The sequence below is a fragment of the Sinohyriopsis cumingii genome, chromosome 6 (assembly GCF_028554795.1).
Source record: "Sinohyriopsis cumingii isolate HCF-2022 chromosome 6, ASM2855479v2, whole genome shotgun sequence".
NCBI lineage: Eukaryota > Metazoa > Mollusca > Bivalvia > Unionida > Unionidae > Sinohyriopsis > Sinohyriopsis cumingii.
This window is the reverse complement of record NC_142966.1, coordinates 51,657,849-51,679,189: the sequence shown is the minus strand read 5'-3', so window position 1 is coordinate 51,679,189 and position 21,341 is coordinate 51,657,849. Positions and strand designations below refer to the sequence as shown.

General features: G+C 35.7%; 1 protein-coding gene across 3 annotated transcripts; it reads left to right on the top strand.

The window, feature by feature from the left end:
- The first annotated feature begins 358 nt into the window (after positions 1-358).
- Positions 359-19,635, top strand: LOC149796926 (uncharacterized). Of its 3 annotated transcripts, none has more exons than XM_089961607.1 (3): positions 359-469; positions 8,893-9,008; positions 13,888-19,635. In XM_089961607.1, exons 2-3 carry the CDS (start codon positions 8,951-8,953, stop codon positions 16,731-16,733), a joined length of 2,904 nt encoding a protein of 967 aa, XP_089817733.1. In that variant the 5' UTR covers positions 359-469; positions 8,893-8,950; the 3' UTR covers positions 16,734-19,635. The 3 variants fall into 3 exon arrangements, with proteins under 3 accessions (XP_089817733.1, XP_089817732.1, XP_089817735.1); XM_089961606.1 differs by lacking the exon at positions 359-469 and adding an exon at positions 3,113-3,226; XM_089961609.1 differs by lacking the exon at positions 359-469 and adding an exon at positions 5,729-5,796.
- The last annotated feature ends 1,706 nt before the right edge of the window (positions 19,636-21,341 follow it).

Here is a 21,341-nt window from a genome sequence, read left to right as displayed (position 1 = left end):
GTACAACAAAAATATACATCTACACCTGTCTGGTGAAAGCTAAGAGAGGCAGATTTGGAAGATAGGTGGAATCGGATGGGACCAGTAAACATAAAGGCTGATATGATAAAGCTGTTTGGTTTAATATTCTTACAGTATGAACATTTTCAGACTGTGTATCATGGAAAATAAGGAACAGCTTTCACCAACATAAATATGTATATACGTAGATTAACAGTCCCGTACACAATAAGTAAACCCTCCAAACTAAATCATCACAACCATTACTTGTTAAGAAATACAAAGATGCCCAACATATCCATGCTGGTAAGGGTTTCTATCAAACTTGGAGGGAGGAGGCGATTGTGCTTCGTAGCATATATGGTAATTTTAGATCAAGACAGCGATTTCATACTTGTTCAGACAGTTGATGTTGCGAGTCGGACTGATTGGAATTACATTCCAAAACTATCAGGGCTAACAACAAGATGTATGTATAGAACTCTCTCTCTCTCTCTCTCTCTCAAAATAATGATCTGCAATTCTCTTGTTGCATGCAAAATTATGAGCAGCACCTATCTATGGTCTTTCTTTTAATTGAACTTGCTTTTTTTATATATAAAATATCAATTTACTGTGATCTGAACTTTAAACACATAGTCTCCACCAGTTAATGTAATATTTTTTAACAATAAAAGCAAACGATAGGCTCAAAAGGTCGGTTTAGAGTTGCATGAAACAAATGACACCATGTCCCAGGTACATTAGAATTCAAATGCCAAAAATAGTCAATTTAGTATGATAGGTGAAATTAAACTTTTGAATCAATTCCAGTAACTTAAACAACGTTGTGACAGTCACACACACACACACACACACACACACACATATATATATATATATATATATATATATATATATATATATATATATATATATATATATATATATATATATATATATATATATATATATATATATATATATATATATATATATATATGTGTGTGTGTGTGTGTGTGTGTGTGTGTGTGTGGATAAATAGCGAACACACCAAAATTAGAGATTCAGACTTTTCATCTGTTCATTTCTTTCATGAAAAGATAAACATGCAATGGAGTATCCAAAATATAACGTGTATTTCATTTATAACAATTTGTGCATGTTTTGGAGTCAGTACAATATAACGTGTCTTTGTGTGCGCGCGTGTGTGTGTGTGTGTTCTTAACGTAGATTACCAAAATTTTCAGTCATATAGCTACGATGTCAGTAGTGTAGCAGTTTATAGTGGTGTCTAGCACTGGGGCATCATGCAGCAGACATGTAGCATGTTGTCCCACCCAGTCACATTATCCTGACACCAGGCCGACCAGTCCTAACACTAACTTCTTAATGCTGAGCGCTTAGCGAGGCAGCTCTAAGTACCATTTTTATAAGCCGTTGGTATGACTCGGCCGAGGCCGACGCTCTAACCACTTGACCATCGGAGCGGTGTTACGTGTCCGTCACTGATAACAAGTTAAGCATGTAATTGAGGCAGTATAATATAACGCGTCTGTCATTTATAACAAGTGCGACATGGAGTCAGTACGGTATAACGTGTCTGTCATTTATAACATATGCGACATGGAGTCAGTAAAATATAATGTATTTGTCATTTACAAGCTAAGTGTGTCCTGGAATCAGTACAGTATAACGTGTATGTCATTTATAACAAGCGTGTCCTGGAGTCAGTACAATATAACGTGTTTGTCATTTATAACAAGCTTGTCCTTTAGTCAGTATAATATAACGTGCCTGTCATTTATAACAAGTGCGACATGGAGTCAGTAAAATATAATGTATCTGTCATTTATAAGTTAAGCGTGTCCTGGAGTCAGTACAATATAACGTGTCTGTCATTTATAACAAGTTAAACGTGTAACGGAGTGAGTACAATATAACGTGTCAGTAATTTAACACAAATTAAATAGATACTGGAGTCTGTACAATATAACATGTGTTAATAACAAGTTAAGCATGTAATGGTGTCAGTAAAATATAACGTGTGCATCATTTATAAGAAGTTAAATATATAATGCAATCATTACAGTATAACGTGTCTGTCATTTATAACAAGCTATGCGTGTAATAAAGTGGCTAAACTATAACATGTTTGTCGTTCATAACAAGTTAAGCGTCCAATAAAGTGGCTAAAATAGAACGTGTCTGTCATTTATAACGAGTTAAGCATGTAGATGGAGTCAGTAAAATATAACGTGTCTGTCATTCATAACAAGCTTAGCGTGTAATAGATTAGCTAAAATAGAACGTGTCTGTCATTTATAACAAACTTAGCGTGTAATAGAGTAGCTAAAATAGAACGTATATGTCATTCATAACAAGCTTAGCTTGTAATACAGTAGCTAAAATAGAACGTGTTTGTCATTCATAACAAGCTTAGCGTGTAATAGAGTAGCTAAAATAGAACGTGTCTGTCATTCATAACAAGCTTAGCTTGTAATACAGTAGCTAAAATAGAACGTGTCTGTCATTCATAACAAGCTTAGCGTGTAATAGAGTAGCTAAAATAGAACGCGTTTGTCATTCATAACAAACTTAGCGTGTAATAGAGTAGCTAAAATAGAACGTGTTTGTCATTTATAACAAGTTAAGCATGTAAATGGAGTCGATAAAATATAACGTGCCTGTCGTTCATAACAAGCTAAGCGTGTAATATAATGGCTAAAATATAACGTGTCTGTCATTTATAATCTCAGTACTTTATGTACTTTGATTGTGCCGATTTTGAAATTTGTCTCATCGTGAAACTCTAGACGTTGTAACATATTGGCTGTGATTTCCGATGTATCGCCCAAAACAGGATATTGTTTGAAACTTCTGCGTGACCATTCAATAGCACGTTCAAAGGATATTGTTCAAAGCAAAATACAAGTACACGACCGAAACTTAATATCGCGAACCTTTAATTGGCAAAGACGGCGTAGTCGGCGACAAATCAGCATTTTAGACTGCTCATATTCAGGAAATAATATAATCCAAATCCCTAAAACGCTCGCCCTTATCTCAAGAAATGGTTTCCTGTACTCCTTCACGTTTTATAAGAGGAGTTCACGATAACAAGGTCCAGAGATAAGCACCATGCATGTGAGGTTACGTTTTGGCAAGCGTGGAAGCAAGAGGTGCTGTTAGTGTTCTGTGTAGAGTTTAGATCGAAGTGCTTGAAAGGCAGATCTTTCTTAGGAAGGTACGTTTGCATTTGTTGCTACAGTAATAGAAGCGAATACATTTATCAAGCAACATATTTGTGAAATGTTTGTGACTGAAATTCCCCTTTTATAGTCTAAATACTACTAATAGCAGTTATTATTATTAATATTAATATTATTATTATTATTATTATTATTATTATTTGTTGTTGTTGTTGTAGTAACAGTAGTAGCAGCAGTAGTAATTTCTTTATTACTACAAAACTACTACTACTACTCCTTTTACTTATTATTATTATTATTATTGTTATTATTATTATTATTTTAATTTTTTTTAATAAAAAGTAAATAGTATCAATTTGACCCGAGTTCACGCCGTGAACCTTGGGGCGTCAAGCGTTTATATGGAGAGAGAGAGAGGGAGCTCTTCTTAATGTATGTCCCAAACATCAGTATTTTTTGGTTTGCCTCATTATTGAATTTCCCATCTTTTCAATGTTGTTCTCCGTCGTGTTTTTTTATCTGTCCGAGATCACTGAAAACGTCTTTTGCTTTGTTGCTATTTGAAGACAGCTTGGAGAAGATCATCGTCTTTTCTTTCCGAAGGTACACGTGTAGGGTAATTATTTTTGCTTTGTAAACTGTATTTCAATTTGTGTCAGCTCTCTTACTCAATGCCTTGTGATGTACATTTTTGTAAGTAAACTTTGTAGCGATGCACGCCGGGCATCAATCAGATTGTTCCTCTTTGTCGGTCCAGTGTTCTTAGTTCTGACATTTCAAGTTTATAACGTTGAAAGTATATGTTTTTATCTGTCCTCCTCATGGTTGCAAAGTCATATTGGAATTGGGTTTTCACCAAACGACTTTTTATGCCGTCCTAAATGGTGCTAAATGAAAATAGCGCCGATACCATGTCCGATATAACTTGCCACTGTAACACTGAACATTTTGTTATGGCTAATCGACATGAATTTTGACATGCGGTTTTCACCAGAAAACCTTTTATGACGTATAGTTGGTCCAAAGTGAAAATAATGTCGATCTGATGTCCAATATGGCCTCATCTTGAAAATATTGTTATCACTACTACGTAAGAAAAGGATGGTTATATCAACATGTTTTGTTTTCTTCTAAACAACTTATTACAAAGTTGTTCATAATGGTGTCATTCAGACATGCATACCTGCCATTATGGCCATTTTTAAAATCTGGTTTTCACTATTTCTCCTGAATGAATGGTCATATCAGCCTAGGTAAGGTTTTCACTGAAAAAGTTAATTCATATCATCTCTAGAAGGTTGTAAATGACAGTGGTGTCAATCTGACTTCTAACACTACTGACACAAACTCTTGTCATCACTTGACAAGTGTGTGTACTTTTTGTCATCACTTGACAAGTGTGTGTACTTTTTGTAGTCACTTGACAAGTGTGTGTACTTTTTGCAATCACTTGACAAGTGTGTGTACTTTTTGTCATCACTTGACAAGTGTGTGTACTTTTTGTAGTCACTTGACAAGTGTGTGTACTTTTTGCAATCACTTGACAAGTGTGTGTACTTTTTGTCATCACTTGACAAGTGTGTGTACTTTTTGTCATCACTTGACAAGTGTGTGTACTTTTTGTAGTCACTTGACAAGTGTGTGTACTTTTTGCAATCACTTGACAAGTGTGTGTACTTTTTGTCATCACTTGACAAGTGTGTGTACTTTTTGTCATCACTTGACAAGTGTGTGTTTCTGTTCGGTCAACCGTCCCTGTTTCTTTGTCGACCCTAGTACCTTTTACCCCTTGGCGTAAAATAAAATAAAATTAAAAACAAAATAATCCACAAATTGATTTGCGCATCTAACTGAGCCGGTTTAGCCCAGTACTTGAAGTGCTTAATGCATTATATATATATATATATATATTTATGTGTGTGTGTGTGTTAAAAGAACAACCTACCTACCCTAATTTTAACCGGTGCAATAGGAAATTTGTTTGGCCTCACATGGTGTGTTTTTGTTATTATTGTTATTATTAATTTTATTACTGATTCACAACGACGTGGACACATTCACCCTTTGCGCATCTTTCTGCGACATAATTTGATTCTTTTCTTCCCTTTGATGTCAAACGCCCTTAATCCTGGTTTTTAATTTCTTCGTCTGTAAAATGGTGTCACACTGGCACTGAGAAACACGAATTCGCCGCATAATGGGTTTTCAGCGTACATCACAGCGGTGCAGTCGATGTTGTCTCTCTCGCATGCGAAAAATTCTGTTTAGAAATTACGAGGAAATTATTCAGATGAAAATGGAATACAAAATTATTTTGCTTTATGCTGAGACGGAGGGAAACAACTTGATTGCACCTCAAGAGTATTTGCATATTTCCGTTATTCTAGGAAGCACGATTGTCTTGAAGATAGTGCACTGGTAAAGAGAATTTAAGGAGTTAGATGTGCAGTGAATTATTAGAGAAGCCATTTCAAACGGAATAAAGAATAGAACTAGAGAAAGCAACTTTAGTATTTTACTAGCCGAGTAAGGTGATGCAGTCGGAATGGTACAACCAAAGTAAACCTTCTTGATTGCCATTATGTTTTCTCTCTCACATGGATAGGTACAAGTATATTTATCTATCTTATTTCCTTACAAAGTGATAAGACATCCCATATTTTGTGCGTTTTAGTTTGTGTTTCAATGTGTGAATTCACCTACTGTTCTTTAAAAAAATATAGCTGTCATAGATAGCTCTTAATTTGCATTGCATTGCATATACATATATGTAACACAGCGGTCTTATTTAGTTGTTATGTAGCAATCTGTTACCTGTAACACAGCGGTCTTATTTAGTTATGTAGCAGTCTGTTACCTGTAACACAGCCGTCTTTGTTTAGTTGTAATGTAGCAATATGTTACCTGTATGTAACAGAGATATTAGTTCTTATATAGCGAACTGTTACTCGTATGTAACAGAGAGCTCTTATTTACTTGTTATGTAGAAATATGTTACCCGTATGTAACACAGAGATCTTATTTACTTGTTATGAAGCAACATATTACCTGCATGTAACACGATCTTATTTACCTGTTATCTGGCAGTCTGTTACCTGTAACACATAAATCTTTTTTTAGTTGTTATGTATTAAAGTGTTATCTCTATGTAACGCAAAAGATCATATTTAGTTATAATGTAACAATCTGTTACTTACATATGCTTTGATAGGTTTCTTTTATCGCGGTAATTTCTTGTGTCTATACGAATTGTTTGATTCAGAGATGCCGTCCACCTGTTTATCATCTATGTCTAGCTATTTATCTGTCTCATTTATGCATCTATGTATGCATCAATCTACATATGTCTGTCAGTATATATGACATTTAGAAGATAAATCTAACTTTCATGGTTTCGGTACCAAAAGACAGATTTAGCATCCAGGCCTACTCTAACCCAGCTACAGGAATTCTAATTAATGATGTCGTATTTTCTAAGGATACTTACATGGTTAAATGTGGTAGCGTTATGCGACAGGGCGAGTCTGTCTTTGAAGCCGATAGCCAGAATTAGGTTAAGTTACTGACTATACAACATATTTCCTTTGTAATGAAATCAGACTTGTCGGCTCTTGGGATAATTGGGTTGGTTCTCTTCCTCCACTACTGACAGTGGGTGGATTTACATCATGGCATGGCCGTCAGTAGGTCCCACCCGCAAAGCATACGAGTAAGATTGCCTCAAAACCACAAAAGTAGACAATTTTCCTAGTATATTTATGTTTCTATGTCGATGGACTGGTAAGATTTTCAGATCACTATCACGATGTGTCTATTTTTCACAAATTCTTGATCTTTTGTGATGCTTATTGATGTTGGGACGAAAACACCCTTGTTAGCGAGATAAAGTAAAAGCCACATTTAGTACAGACACATGCCGTTTAGTACCCCCACCCGATACGTTGTTTTGATAACAGTGTGACAAAAAATAAGGCAGGAAAGTTGGAACATTTTTTTTCTTCTTTTGACTTGGACATTTTGGTCCGCATACGGGCTTTTAAACCACATATCTAGTTGCTTGTTTGTTTGTATGTGCGTGTGCGTGTGTGTATATGTGTGTGTGTATGTGTGTGCATGTGTGTGTGTGTGTGTGTATCTTTGGTTAATATTTTTTTGATATACTGTCATAGTTTGCTAAACATCCTTGAAATCGATCGATCGATCGATCGAGAGATGATATTGGATTGGAAGTAGGATTTACCGAGAAGATTTGAATATAAAAATAGGTCCCTGCATTTCGCATCTTCTTATTTAATCTTCGTTCAGTAAATAGTCGAAGCGGTTCCAATGGTAACTTTCGGTACACATTTTCGAGGTATGATCGGTACAATTGCTAGAAGTTGCGAATGGCATATGCCGTTAACAACAGCTTCTAGCGGATTTAGCGATATAATTAAAGTCAAAAGTCTTAATGTTACTAAACAATTCCATTCCAAGACATGAACATTTTATTGCAAAGGTATGCCGTGCATTAATAGATAAAACACAAACCCACTTAAGTCGCGCGCAAGGTCACACTTTTCTCTATGAGCCAACGTAAGTTATTGTCAGAATGTCGACATGGCAGTTGGGAAATAAATGCCCATTTAAAATATCGGGGCAAGACTTTCTCCTGTTCGCCGAATGGTTAGTTGGATCACTGTCTTAAATCAAATACGTGCCTCCTGAGACTATGGAAGATAACAACTACCTACGTTATCTGCAAGTATCAAACGGTGGGGAAATCTCTTAATTCAACTAAATTTTTCATTCAGTAATAATTTAAAAAGTTCTAAATGAAATTAATGATTAATTATGAAGCATTTAATTGAGTATGATGACATATAAAATTAATCATTAACTCAATAAAACGAATTGTTTAATGTTAAATATATGATATTTATTAAATTATTAAGCACTTGTTGGAAATTATGATTTGTGTTTATCAAAATGCTTGTAATGCATGCAATGGAAATATGTACAGAACGATTCTTGAGCATAAATGCACAAGGATGAAGTAAGCTATCAGAAAGTCGGTTGTGGAGTTTAAAATCGATTTTATCTTAGTGTGCCTTGAGTAAGTAAAAAAGCGTGAGTGGTAAATATTGTCATTTTAATGAAATGGAGGTCATAGACATCGTTGAGAGACATACAGATCAACCTTTCTCCCCATATATTTGCTTGAAGCATACGTTTGTCTGGAATTAAACGGACGAGGCCCCAGTGTAGTCTTTGAATGTCAAGAGAAACGCTGTGCAGTTATACACCATAATGAGTCAATGAGACACTCGCAAGTCTTGGTTCTCATCGTCCCATGTTAAAGAAAGGTGAAACTTTACTGCCGTGAAACACCATCAGTAAGCCATGAGTTCGAGCTAAGTCTTAGTATCCTGCTTCGTCGCCCGTCACAGAAAAGAGAAATATATACTTTTGATACGTTGAACCTTTAAACTTAGGAGGTACGTAGGAAATGTGCTCGAATATATAAAGATGTCCCTAAACTGTTTATTATGGATATCAATTTTTGTTCTAAAAGTTTAATAGAATCGTCGCACTTAGAGCAATAATTATTTAATGTATCAAACGAGCTAAGCTGTAGCATGTGTCAACCCTAGTAAAAAGGTGACAAATTTATAGCGATAAGTCAGCTGCTTTGTTTGCACATTTTTAGTACTCTTTGCAGAGCCTAACCTGTGTGTGAGTTGATAGAAAGCAGTCGTTTACAAGAAGAGAACAAGGAGATGGATCGCTTAAGGTTTCCCCGACTAAAAGCTCAGCTGTTGTGTCTAGTGATAGCAGGTAAATACGATATTGAACTCTGACATGATATTAGACTGTATCGAATATAAGATACAATTATGACTCTATGGTCTTAAACTAAGTAAAAGAAAGACCGAAAACCAACAAGTTTTGTACAATTCAGCAAATAATTTATTTCCCTAGAATACAAAGTGAAAGTGTATCAGTAACGTACGGTATTGCGAATTAAATCAATATAGTCCTTTAATTTCTAATACAAGTCCTAATTAATAATGTTCTGAATAATCTTTAGCGGTATTTCAAATAATTTCAAACGCTGAAAGTATTGATGTTCTTGTAGTGGTCTGCAATCACTAATGTGCTTTGGTTTGAATTGATATGATGTGCCTAGTCTTTTAGTGAATCATAATAATGCAGTCCAAGAAGTGCTTGCTTGAATTAACTATAATTTCAAGTTAATGTTTCTGTCCATGAGTATTATAAATGAGCACTTTGTATTTTCAATTAATAAATAATCTGAATAAATAAATTCCACCCCACATTCAATCAAACACTGAACACAACAAATGATTCTGTTTCAAGATCTTACAGCACGAATAAATAACATCAAACTCTACCATAATAATTTCTATATTTCTGTTGTTTTTCATCTTGCCAGTGAAAGTAAGGGCGTTGTGATCACTGAATACAATAATCGGAAAAGGAGCTGAACATATGTAAACTTAAACGTGTTACACAGCCAGTTTCAAAGCCGAACATTCCTTCCGGATTGTTGAATAATTTCTTATTTAATTTTTTTTATATAGAAAATAGCACACTGGATGATCTACACTGTTTTTGTCTTCATGAATCATTTTTGGACCAACCCCATCATCACTTGCATCAAGAGACATTCCAAACAATTGAATGAAATTTGAGCTGAAATAACTGGTACACTCTTAAGTATGGCCATTAACTTATCAAAAGCCTCCTGACATTTTGAGACCAATGAAATTTGATTTTCTTACTCAACATATTGGTCAGGGGTTCAGCAATTCTGGAAATATTGGAACAACATTTCAGACAGTATCCAGTTATACCTAAAATCGCATCAGCTGCTTTCTGCTTGCTAATAGCACAGGAAATTCAGAGATAGCCTTGACTGTAGCATCTATAGATTTAACTTGTCCATGTCCCACGATCTGTCCTAGATATATAACACAAGCTTGGCGGCAAAACTCACTTTTGGATAAATTAATTGTCGAATCTGTATCACTGGTTCTATAAAGAATTTTCGAATCGCCTCCAAGCGATCTTTCCATTGTCGTTGTCGAAGATTACATCATCGGTGTAAGCATCGCAATTATCTAGACCAGATGTAATCATGTTCATTAAACTTTGAAAAGTACAAGGCAAACCTTTCATCCCTAACGACAATACTAAAACGGCATCACTTTATATTGATAAAGTCCACCTGGAGTTACGAATGTGGAAATTTCCTATGATCTTTCCGTCAGTGGAATTTGCCAGAATTCTTTGAAAAGGTTAAATTTGTTGACGTACTTTGTATTTCCAACTCCAGTCACTTTTGCTCTATTTTGTGAAATCATTCTCCAGCAAATGCTCAATTACTTTCTTCAAACATTCCTATTTGAGAGGGTTCATCCTATTCGGATGCTGTTTCATAGGTGTGGATTCTACAATTTCAACGTCATGATAGATTTTATTTCTTCGTGCAGGAATATCTGAAAGCAATTGCTCAAATAATATCTGTTTTAGTTCCTTCTGTTCTCTTGCCGGCAATCGCGAGAGGTTCTGTACAGATTATTCATAATTTCTGAATTCCGAAGATTAGTTACACCAAAGTCACTACAGTCCTAATTGCATTCCATCGATTAAATCTTCACTGTATGGGACAGTTACAACTAAACTGACTTGATGATGAACCTGGCTATCTCTATCAACATACTCTTTTAGCATATTTATATGAGACGGTTGTTCTTGTTTTCGCCTCCCAGGAGCATTGAAGGTGTAATTTAAATTGCTGACCATAGTACTAAGCCTGAAGAAGATTTCAAGAGAACCAAGAGAGCATGCGCAAGAGAGCCATAACCATATCACCAGGATGAAAACTTTCCATTGTATTTTCTTGTCTAACCCTTATTTTTAATTTTGACTGAGTAGAATGCATATTTGTTCTTACGACTTTACAAGCCTTTGACAACCTATATTGACAATTAGATACATAGTCTAGAAGATTGTTTAATTTCCGAATATTCATTCGAAAGAAGTTTCCCTTTTAACAACTACCGGTAAGATGGTCCACGGAAAGTATGTCTAAACACTAGTTCAAAGGGACTAAATTTTAAAGGGTCTTGAATTTTTTTCCCTAAAAGAATACATTCGTCCTAATCTTTTCCGGAATCAAAACAGTATCACTGATAATATTGTTCAACATTTTATGAAATCTTTCTTAAGGCCCTTTGATTTCAGTAGGATATGCAGAAGACTTAAATTGCTGAATGCCTAATTCATCCATAACTTGCTGGAAAATTCTCGACATAAAATTTGACCCTTGGTCAGATTTGGAAAGGCCAAATTGTGTAAAACAAACAGTATCAAAGCTTTTACTACTGTTTTATTTTTAATATTCCTCAAATGAATTGCTTCTGGGAGTCTTGTGGAGTAAATATCTTGTGATCAGTCTTATTAAGTGATCAGCCGACGGAATTTCATGGGGTAGTCTAAGAATTTTCTGTCTATACGGCTTAGGAATAACAATGTGATATCTCACTGACCACTCTCTTCACTAACGTGTACTTCAGGTGGTCTACATTTTTTGTAAGGACACCATTTTAAACAAAATAACAAATATGCACCTCCGCGCTTCAGTTTCGCTAACAGTCCCCTGAAACAAAATGGGGATATCATGATCTACTTCCTGTTCGACGACAAGTGATTGTCGTTTGTCACCATGACTAAAAAAGAGAATGATTAGTAAAAAGAGGATCATTGTGATCAATACCTTTTGATTGATCCACACCATGAGCGAAATTGACCTTATCAATAGCCCGACCAATAAGTGTGTCAACTATAGTAGTATTTTTATATTCAACATCATTCTCAAGAGCTTTCTTTGCGATAGATCCAGCAACTGCACAAGCTAGATATAAATCAGGGATTTCATTTTCAATAGGATCAACCTTCTTATCCAAGCAGGGGTTCTTAGCATAAGTGCATTAACCACAAACTTATTTCCAGCTAGGTCATTCCCTATTAATAAATGAATACCCGCGATGGGTAAATCAGACTGGGGGTTTGTTTGACCCAATAAATGTATTACTTTCAATTCATGACCGTAACCGTGATCGTGACGCTTAGAAATAATATAATTTGGAATAGGTATATATTGATTCTGTTGCTTGTTCCAATTCATCAGCTGTACGAGCAGCATTTTTTCTAAAGTTTTTACATTATGCTGATCAAGATAGGTCTTAGCGTCACCATAGGCGCAGTTCTTGAACTCTTCAACTAATAGTTGTCTGAGGTTATAAAAGTCTTGACCAACTTTTTGGGCTGAGCGCCACCTATCATTATAATTGCTCCTTGTAGGGGCCCCGAGTGGCCGAGTGGTCTAAAGCGCTTTCCGTTACGGGTCACTGCCATCGCACCTCTGTCTGCGTGGGTTCGAGTCCTGGGTTCGGCCAATGTGGGTATGTGAGAAAGCTTGCCAGTAGCTTCTCGTGGGTCGGTGGTTCTTCCCGGGGTTTTCCCGGGTTCTTCCTCTACCATTAATACTGGCCACCATGCATAGGCTATCGTGTGCTGAAAAATGGCGTTAAACCCCTCAACAACATCCTCTTTGTCAATAAGTGCACCTTGTAATAAGAGTCCAATGCTCTGTTTGGCAATTTTTCAAAATGAGAAAAATAATTATTTACTTTTTTTCTACATATATATATACACACACACAGTGTTCATATATATATATATATATATATATATATATATATATATATATATATATATATATATATATATATATATATATATATATATATATTAAGATTATAAGATGCTATCATTCTGATATTTAAAAAATGACTTACTTCATTGGTTTAAGTGAAATACGCATTCAGATCTGGTCTGTGCAGTTTATTCGGAGTAATAGGTAGAATAAACAACGCAGACCATGATCTGCAAGAGCATATTAGTGTTGGGATCATTTAATTTGATCTTAAAATTTGAATATTTTCTCAAAGATTGGAGTATTTCTTTTCTAATGTTTTAAATAAAGAAATTAACTCTTTTTTTGAACATTATTATCAGGATCAACTTGTTTTGACAAAACGTTTACCCCATCCGGATTTGTAAATACAAAGGCATTAGTTTTTATTGCCTTCATGTAAACTCATGACATATTTATATCGCCCTCTCTGAAAACCGCTGACTTCATTACATTGCAGTTTTATGTCATTTTTATAATGTGTAAAAAACTTACTACTAGCTATGCTCAAAGCAAAGAAACTTCAGTAGATGTAGTCTTTGTAGTCTAGCTGGTCTGGTGCATTGTACAGCAGTTTACATTGACAGAGTGTTGGAATTAGAATTTGTATGCACTAATTGGTTTAATTCATTTTAATTGTTTGGGCCTGTGGGCAAATCTCATCTGGAAGAAACCGAGGTAGTAAAATGAAATGTTATGATCTACAATTTCCATGTATACACTACCTGTACTCCAGAATATAAATAGGTTCAGATCGATACCAAGATGTCGAAGAAAGGAAAGAAAATTAAATATTCGGTTGGTAGGTAGATAGTATACATTTTTCAATCATTTATTTGTATAATCTGTCAGAAATATTTACGATTGTTAAAATATCATTTTTTCTCCTTTTCTTTCTGTTAAAAATTCATTTTTTCTTCTCTTTCTTTATAGTGCTTTTATTCAGAACAACGTTCGCAGAATCAAACCAATCAACTGAGCAGACTGTTACGGAATCATTAATACCCGTTTCATCGACACTCGTATCAACTGGAACAAGCAAAGAGGTAGATCTGTTAAGCGGTAATCAGCTGTTTCAAAATAACACAACTCACAGGCCAATTATTTCTACTTCACGTGAATTGTCGCCCTTGCATACCAGCGCATTTTTATCTACAGTACCATCAGTTGATAAAAGTACAAAGACGACTCATCTGTATGTCCCTTCGTCTCCCTTTTTGACGTCAATTGACATGCAGAGTTCATCACATATGATCGACAATGTCTACACAGACACTGGCCCAACAGCTAACTTAAGAACCTCAACAGAAAGTCAATCTAACATGACGACCGTGTCTTCCGACGGGATGAATACTTCCATTACACATGGATCGGTACCAGAGTTTGAAGACAGAAGCACGTCTTTTGGGATAATGTCTACAGTGACCAGAACTGAAAGTTTTGTATCTTATTCACTTCGTCAGGAAAGTGAAATGATCAAAGCTACTTTACGCTTTTCACCGGAAACAGGACCAGCAAATACGAACACCGAATCTTCAGCTGACAGGCATAATGTGGCAACAGGCTCATACCAAACACAGTCTCAAACTGCCAAAGCTTCGGAGATTAATGAAATAAATGAATTTACAAGAGAAAGAGTACATCGCCCATCACTAATAAGTTTGTTGGCTAGTTCGCTCACAACTACCACATTTGTTCTGACAGAAAACTCAACACCATCAGCATCGTCTTCAACTTCTTATTCCAATTTAGCTACGACCACGCTGCCTTATAATTTAGCCGTAGGCAACATGTCAGGAACGAGTAATAATTATCGTAATCAACTAAATCCTATGTTAGCCGGAGGGCATGATTCGCAAGGAGACATGGATGTATTAAGTATTTCACCAACGGAAGTGATCACAGAAGCCAAAACGAATTCACACTTACACTCTTCTCTTGTACAGAAGGTGGGAAACGATTTACTTTTAGATGCAAATGCCGTAATTACGACATCGCAAGCACACACCCGAAGCACATCTAGTAGCAACGAAGCACATGATATGGCACATGCCTCTTCAGTAAATGAAGATATTAGGCCACTTAAACTGTTCTCACCAGCCACGTCACTGCAACCATCCCCAACCCTGTCTTCAGCAAACAAGTACACAACTACAACAACTGTAAATTTACCTCCAATAGAAGAAAGAAATGACGGGCAGCATTTGATAGATGGAATATCAAGTCCTATAACTCAGACTCAGAACAGACAGTCTAGTGAAACTATTACTCATTCATCCACAAGTAATGATTCGTCTTCACGGTCGTCTATTCCATTAGACACGAGTCATCCTCATCAAACTCTCTCAACTACACTCAAAAGCAAAGTTTTGCCAACATCTGCTGAGACAGCGTGGTTGTCATCACTAGCAGATCGTGGTCTAACTAATGCAGAATTCGCCTTGACCACTGCTGGGATAACGCCGCAATCAAGCCTAATTACGGCAGACGAAAGGGCGACTGACGGAACAGCCTCCTCAGTACAGCAGGTACAAAGGGTTCCACATCCCACGCATGAAGAAACAGTAAATAAACCATGTACAAATATTGACACGTGGAAGACTACTTCGGGTGAGTTGGAAAGTACTTCGACTGATTCTCTTTTTAAGCCACTAAAATACGACCTTCGATTTGCAGTCACATTCCAGGGGGACTGTGAGGTAATGACGGATGATTCAAAACTTCAGCTAGAGTTCTGGGAGTCGATTATCTCTTTTATATGTGGCACCCTAAATCTCCCAGAAAACACAGTACAACCAGAAGACATCGACTGTCCCCCTTTGAGAGTGTATTTCACTTTAAAACAAATAACAAGGATAGATGCTTTTGAAGTGCTGAATTATACGATCAGTAACAACTCATTTCAAGTCCCAATAACTGCTGATTCCGTACCGGTTATATACAGAGGTCAGTCTATTCAAAGATTGGAACCAACAAGTGATAGGCCGGGTAGGTCAGTAACAACTTTGGAACGGCTTGATATAATCATCATTTCAGTTGCTGGAGTTTTATTCTTCGTTCTGCTTGTAGCCTGTAGTTGCATATGTTGTAGGGAAATGTACAGAAGAAAGCATGTGCAATCGTTTCAGTTAAAAGAGACTCCTCATGTCAGTGTCAAAGTGGAGGACTACACTTTGACAAGAATTCCTCGAACAAAGGTTATTTATACGGACAGTCACATGCTCACAGAAGAGGATCTGGGTGTAAATCATCAGCAGATTGAGTCGAGGTCAAAAGAAAACGGAGATCATCATCTGAACGAATCAGTATCAATAGCTGACGTAGATGGATATCAAAACGAGTCTGAGTCAACGGTCAAGGGAGATCACCAGCAAAATGAATCCATTTCAAAGATAAATTCAGATCATCATCTGGATGAGTCCAAATTAAAGGTTGCCCGAGGCTGTCGTCACCAAAACGAGTCCGAGTCAAAGGTCAGTGGAGATCCAGTGGAAGGCAGGGAAAATGGGATTAGTCAGGACAGTATCAGGGTCAAAGTCAGGTCACATGCGGATGGAATTGTAATAGGGGTTACCTGTTCCCCTTCCCAAATCCCGAAAGTCACTAAGCCGCTCTCTGACTGTCTTGCTCCCACAGAAAAGAATTTGAGCGGGGAGTCCAGTGAAAGTTTAATTGAGAAGTCAGAGGGGGAAGAGGGATTGTCTAATCCGAACTGCCGTGTGGATGACGAAAGATACGCGGGACACACCTCACCCGAAGAAGATGAAGAACTGTTGTAATGGATAATTCATTAGAAAATCATGCATTTATTTGAGAGAATATCAAATGATTTATGATGATGGCTAATCACATATTCATATTTTTTTTTACATATCAGAGTAAATAAACATGAATTGTTAGGCCATCTATTTCGTTCTTGTATCATCACAAGACGATATGTCCTGTTCAAGACAACGCTTTTCTTAAATAGGAGTGTCGTTGCCGATGGATTCCGCACAAAAACAATAAATGTATTTATGAATCTGGATTCAAATCAATTTCTTATTCATCAGCTTCACAATTGCTGAAAGAGTTCATTTCAGACTTCCGCGTCGCTGAACTGAATTGTCTTCAAAATAAAAACTGTATTTTTTATACACAGGCAAATGTTTGGTCACATTCTGTTTCCACCTACTATCGAATTATACTCAGCTTACCTGTATTTTTTTTTAAATTTCGTTGTTAAAGAGTTCGTTATCAAAAGACTTATTTTGCTGTGTTTACGAGAGTTCTATTGTAGCTCGTTCCACGTAGCATACATAATTATATTCGCTTCTGTTTCTCATTGAATTGTCAAGTCAGCAACTCGAAATGTATGTAAAAAGTACCGTATTCGTTTTGTGCATGAATAATTTAATCAGAGTTTATATTGACATAAAAGAGCAACACCATTGATTCAATACATGCTGAAAACAGCTGGTCAGAGAACATGAGATCCGTGTTCGTCCTGAGTTCTGGAAGAGTCAATATTTGATTCTGCAAAGAAATCGAAGGGAGGCAGCTAACATTTATGGCCGAGTATTGCCGAGAAAAAAACCTAACCACTCCTTAATAAACACATCGACTCTTTCACAGGTTATGGCGGCATCGAAGTATTCAGGGGCGGATTAAGGCTCACTGGTGCCCTAAGCACTGACAAATCTTGGTGCCCCCTCCTTTCCACGTACACCTGGGAAGATAACCCTAGGGTGCACCATGATCAAGAAACAGAACATTATGTTCAATTTGCACTAGTTTTATCAATTTTTTTTACAAATCTTCATTGGTAGTTTTTCTTTTCACCCTTTTCTCAACTTTGTGGTGCCCCCTTTGGCCCTGGTGCCCTAAGCACGTGCTTAGTCTGCTTAATGGTTAATACGCCCCTGGAAGTATTTGACATAAACAGACCACCGTTTCAGCATGTAATGAGTAGTACGTGTTACGCTGTTTGTCGATTCAAATGGCGTCTAAATCGTTGGTGCACGAAACGAATTAAGTAAATTTATGTACATTTAAAGGCCCTGACTTGAAAATTTACCGAGCTGCAGAACGTACTATAGTGAGTCATCTTGTAAGAATTGTTATTTCAGTTCATCACTCAGACTTTTATGACACGAATGTTAGATCGTGTTGTTGCCTTTTAACATGGTCTCATTTCTTATCACACTTCAGTGTGCTGCGTAACGGATCTTTTATATAGGGCGTTTTTTTCTTCTTCTCTCTGTTAATATGTGTAAATATGTGAAAAGAGAGAGAGAGAGAGAGTGATCTTCATCTTTCAAAGGTTTGAAGAACTTTTCGTTTAAGAACTTCATGATGATATTAACATGTACATAGGTGAAAAATTGACATTTCTGTTCAATGCAATAAGCTTTGTAAAGTTTAGTACTTTTCCTATGTCAAACATCAGCATTTACCAAAGAAGGACCTGGTTCTTTCAATTTTGCCAGAAAGATCTTGTTCACTTGATGGTTTACTCTACAACAGACAAGCACCTAAAATTGTCATCGCTATTATTATTATTATTATTATTATTATTGTCTAATTAATAATTATGATTTTGAAATCATTTCTTCTTAATAACACGTTTTCTAATTTTCTCTACTTATAATGTGCAACTTACAGGCAAGGCTCATCAACACAAACCATTGACATCTGCAAATGAAATTTGTTAAGTATGGTTATGTTCACATGTTGAAATTTGTTTTTGACATTTTTTAGTTTGTATTTTTTTTCTTTCTTTCTTTCTTTTGGACTGACTATTTTGTAAAATACTGAATACAGCTACTCAATAATCGTTTGACCAATATATATAGCAATCGCAGGCCGTATTAATTTGAATATTAGATGATCTGTTTATTTTCTGTGCCATTTAAATTTCTTTTCACGTGTTTTCATGTTTTGGATATAAACATTTTTGGCAACTTGCTGTCGGGGCATATATGTTTTACATGCACACATTTAGACGATGAATTCACTTTTCAAATGACCACATGGCTGTCGATGGCAGTGATATATTAAGGGAACAATAAAGCAAAACAGGTACACCACTAAGGGTTTCTACCTACAGTCATAAATTTTTCATCAGATTAAAATTAAGCAAGAGTCACCCCCACACAGTCAGTTTGCAAAACTTGAAATAAGAATCCAAACACTCCATCTCAAACTGAAATATTTCTCCCCAAGGATACGTAATCAAGAAGAGAAATATTTATTTCTACTCAATAGCATATTTTGAGAAAGCTAACGTATTGTCTGTTGGATGATTATATTTTTCTCAATGGATAGAAATAATTACATTTATCTTCTCCATGACTATGAAAATACCTTTAACAAATTAGTTTCCCATATGACAGGCTGAAAGGCCAAGTGTGATTTCAACATGTTTCCTTATTATTATTTATACTTATCTATTTATAATTCTCTTATTACGGATTAATTTTAAACTTGTAATTCTTAATATAAAACGTTATCTCATTAAAACCGAGAAAAATTGAACTGTATAAACAAGACGAACAACTGGTGGGAATGAATTAGCTACATGTTGTATTACTGTATACATTTGTAACGTACTTTTTTCTTACTTATATTGGTTTTATCTCGTGTGTCTGTCATTAATGTCATAACTTTCAGAAAATTAAAACATTTGTTTGAGACTTTTCATTTATTATTAACCATGTTATTCTTAATGTCACACACAAACATATCACCTCTGTCAGCTTGAGTTCGAGTCTTGTCTCTACCAGCGTGGATATGTGACAAATGATGCCAGTAGTTTCCCGTAAGTAGATGGTCTTCCCGGTGTCTTCCTCCACCATCTGTATTCTAGCCGCCATGTTTATCATATCATGTGCTGAAAATGGTGTTAAACCCAACAAAACGATGCCAATTATCATAAGGAATTGTAAAGAAAACAAATTTCATGGATATTTTACGGCAAGGAAGTGAGTGAAATATAATATTTGTATCAAATATTACTTTTTAGTTTAATAATCAACTGATTTTCGTATACACTGGATGACTAAAGAGGTCCTCGTCGATTTGATGGACAAACTACAGATGTATGTATGTATGTATGTATGTATGTTCGTGTGTATGTATGTATGTATGTATGTATGTATGTATGTATGTATGTATGTATGTATACAAATACAAAACATAGACAAGACAAGTGCTTTATTTGTTTTTCTTCTCTCTGTTTTGTATTTGCCTTTGAAATAGACTCATTAAGAGTGGAAAGCGCTCAGGCAAGTTAGATACTAGTTTTGCACTGTTGTACTGTTCCTGCTCAGTTTATTGCATTTATTTTAATCCCTGACACAAGTGATCCCTTGCTGGGTCCATATAAGAGCGCATTTACAGGGACTAAATTATTTAAAATTATGGGTTAAACCTGTACAAAAAGTGATTCATTTTAATAAAATTTAACTTCATCCTCTTTGAGCATATTTTGTTCGGAACGTGAAATGTGAAGAGATCATTTCCGAATTTAATTAGCAGAACGGGTGATACAGATGAAACGCTGATCTTGTAAATAGACATCAATTTTGCATTTAAGTTGAGATACGTTTTCAAATAACGAAAAAATAGAATTGTTATACATGAGACGCAATTCCATTTGGTACTTAAGATATTAATTACAAAAAAGAGCGCGCGTAGGCTGCTTAAAAAGGGGTTTACATCAGAGTGTTGTGAGATGACAATTGGTAACTTCTGTATGAAAACTGTAATAAAAAAAACACCACTGGCACAGTAAGGATGGGTTAGGATTGACATTCAAAATGACGATAAGAGTAACGTCATGTGCAATCCGCTGTGGTTGATTTACTTGCTGTCTGTAAATGCGGTTATAATACACTCACTGATTCCTCGCTATAAATAAGATTATTACCTTTAGGTTTGATTCAGGTGAGTTACTTATTGTAAATGTATGTGTGTAGAAGACTTCTACAACTTGAATTGTAATCAAGAATGAAAGAACCGCTGTATTTTGTGCAATTAAACATTACATTTGAAGAAAATTTGAAATTTAAAAATATTTTGAATATAGCATGAATAAATATTTTTGGGGTAATGTACACATTTGTATTATTATCTACATAAACACACACACACACACACACACACACACACACACAGAGTCAAACACACGTAGCTTTATAGGCTCTATCAATCGTGAGTGAGTAGATACATTAACAATATCAAATACCTTAATTGTTAAAGAGTGTTTTTTTTTTTTCTTCAAATAGCACTGAACTTTAAGCAACATAGAAAGAAAACTAAAAACAACAATAAAAACATTTTTCGTTTACGCCTGTCTGGACAATTATGACGCAATGATTCATTTATTAAATGTAATACATATAGAC

Excerpts from the sequence above, each read along its gene's own strand:
- LOC149796926 (XM_089961607.1), top strand. The coding sequence starts at position 8,951 with ATGGATCGCTTAAGGTTTCCCCGACTAAAAGCTCAGCTGTTGTGTCTA. Across the intron at positions 9,009-13,887 it reads GTTGTGTCTAGTGATAGCAG|TGCTTTTATTCAGAACAACG; the intron begins GTAAATACGATA and ends CTTTCTTTATAG.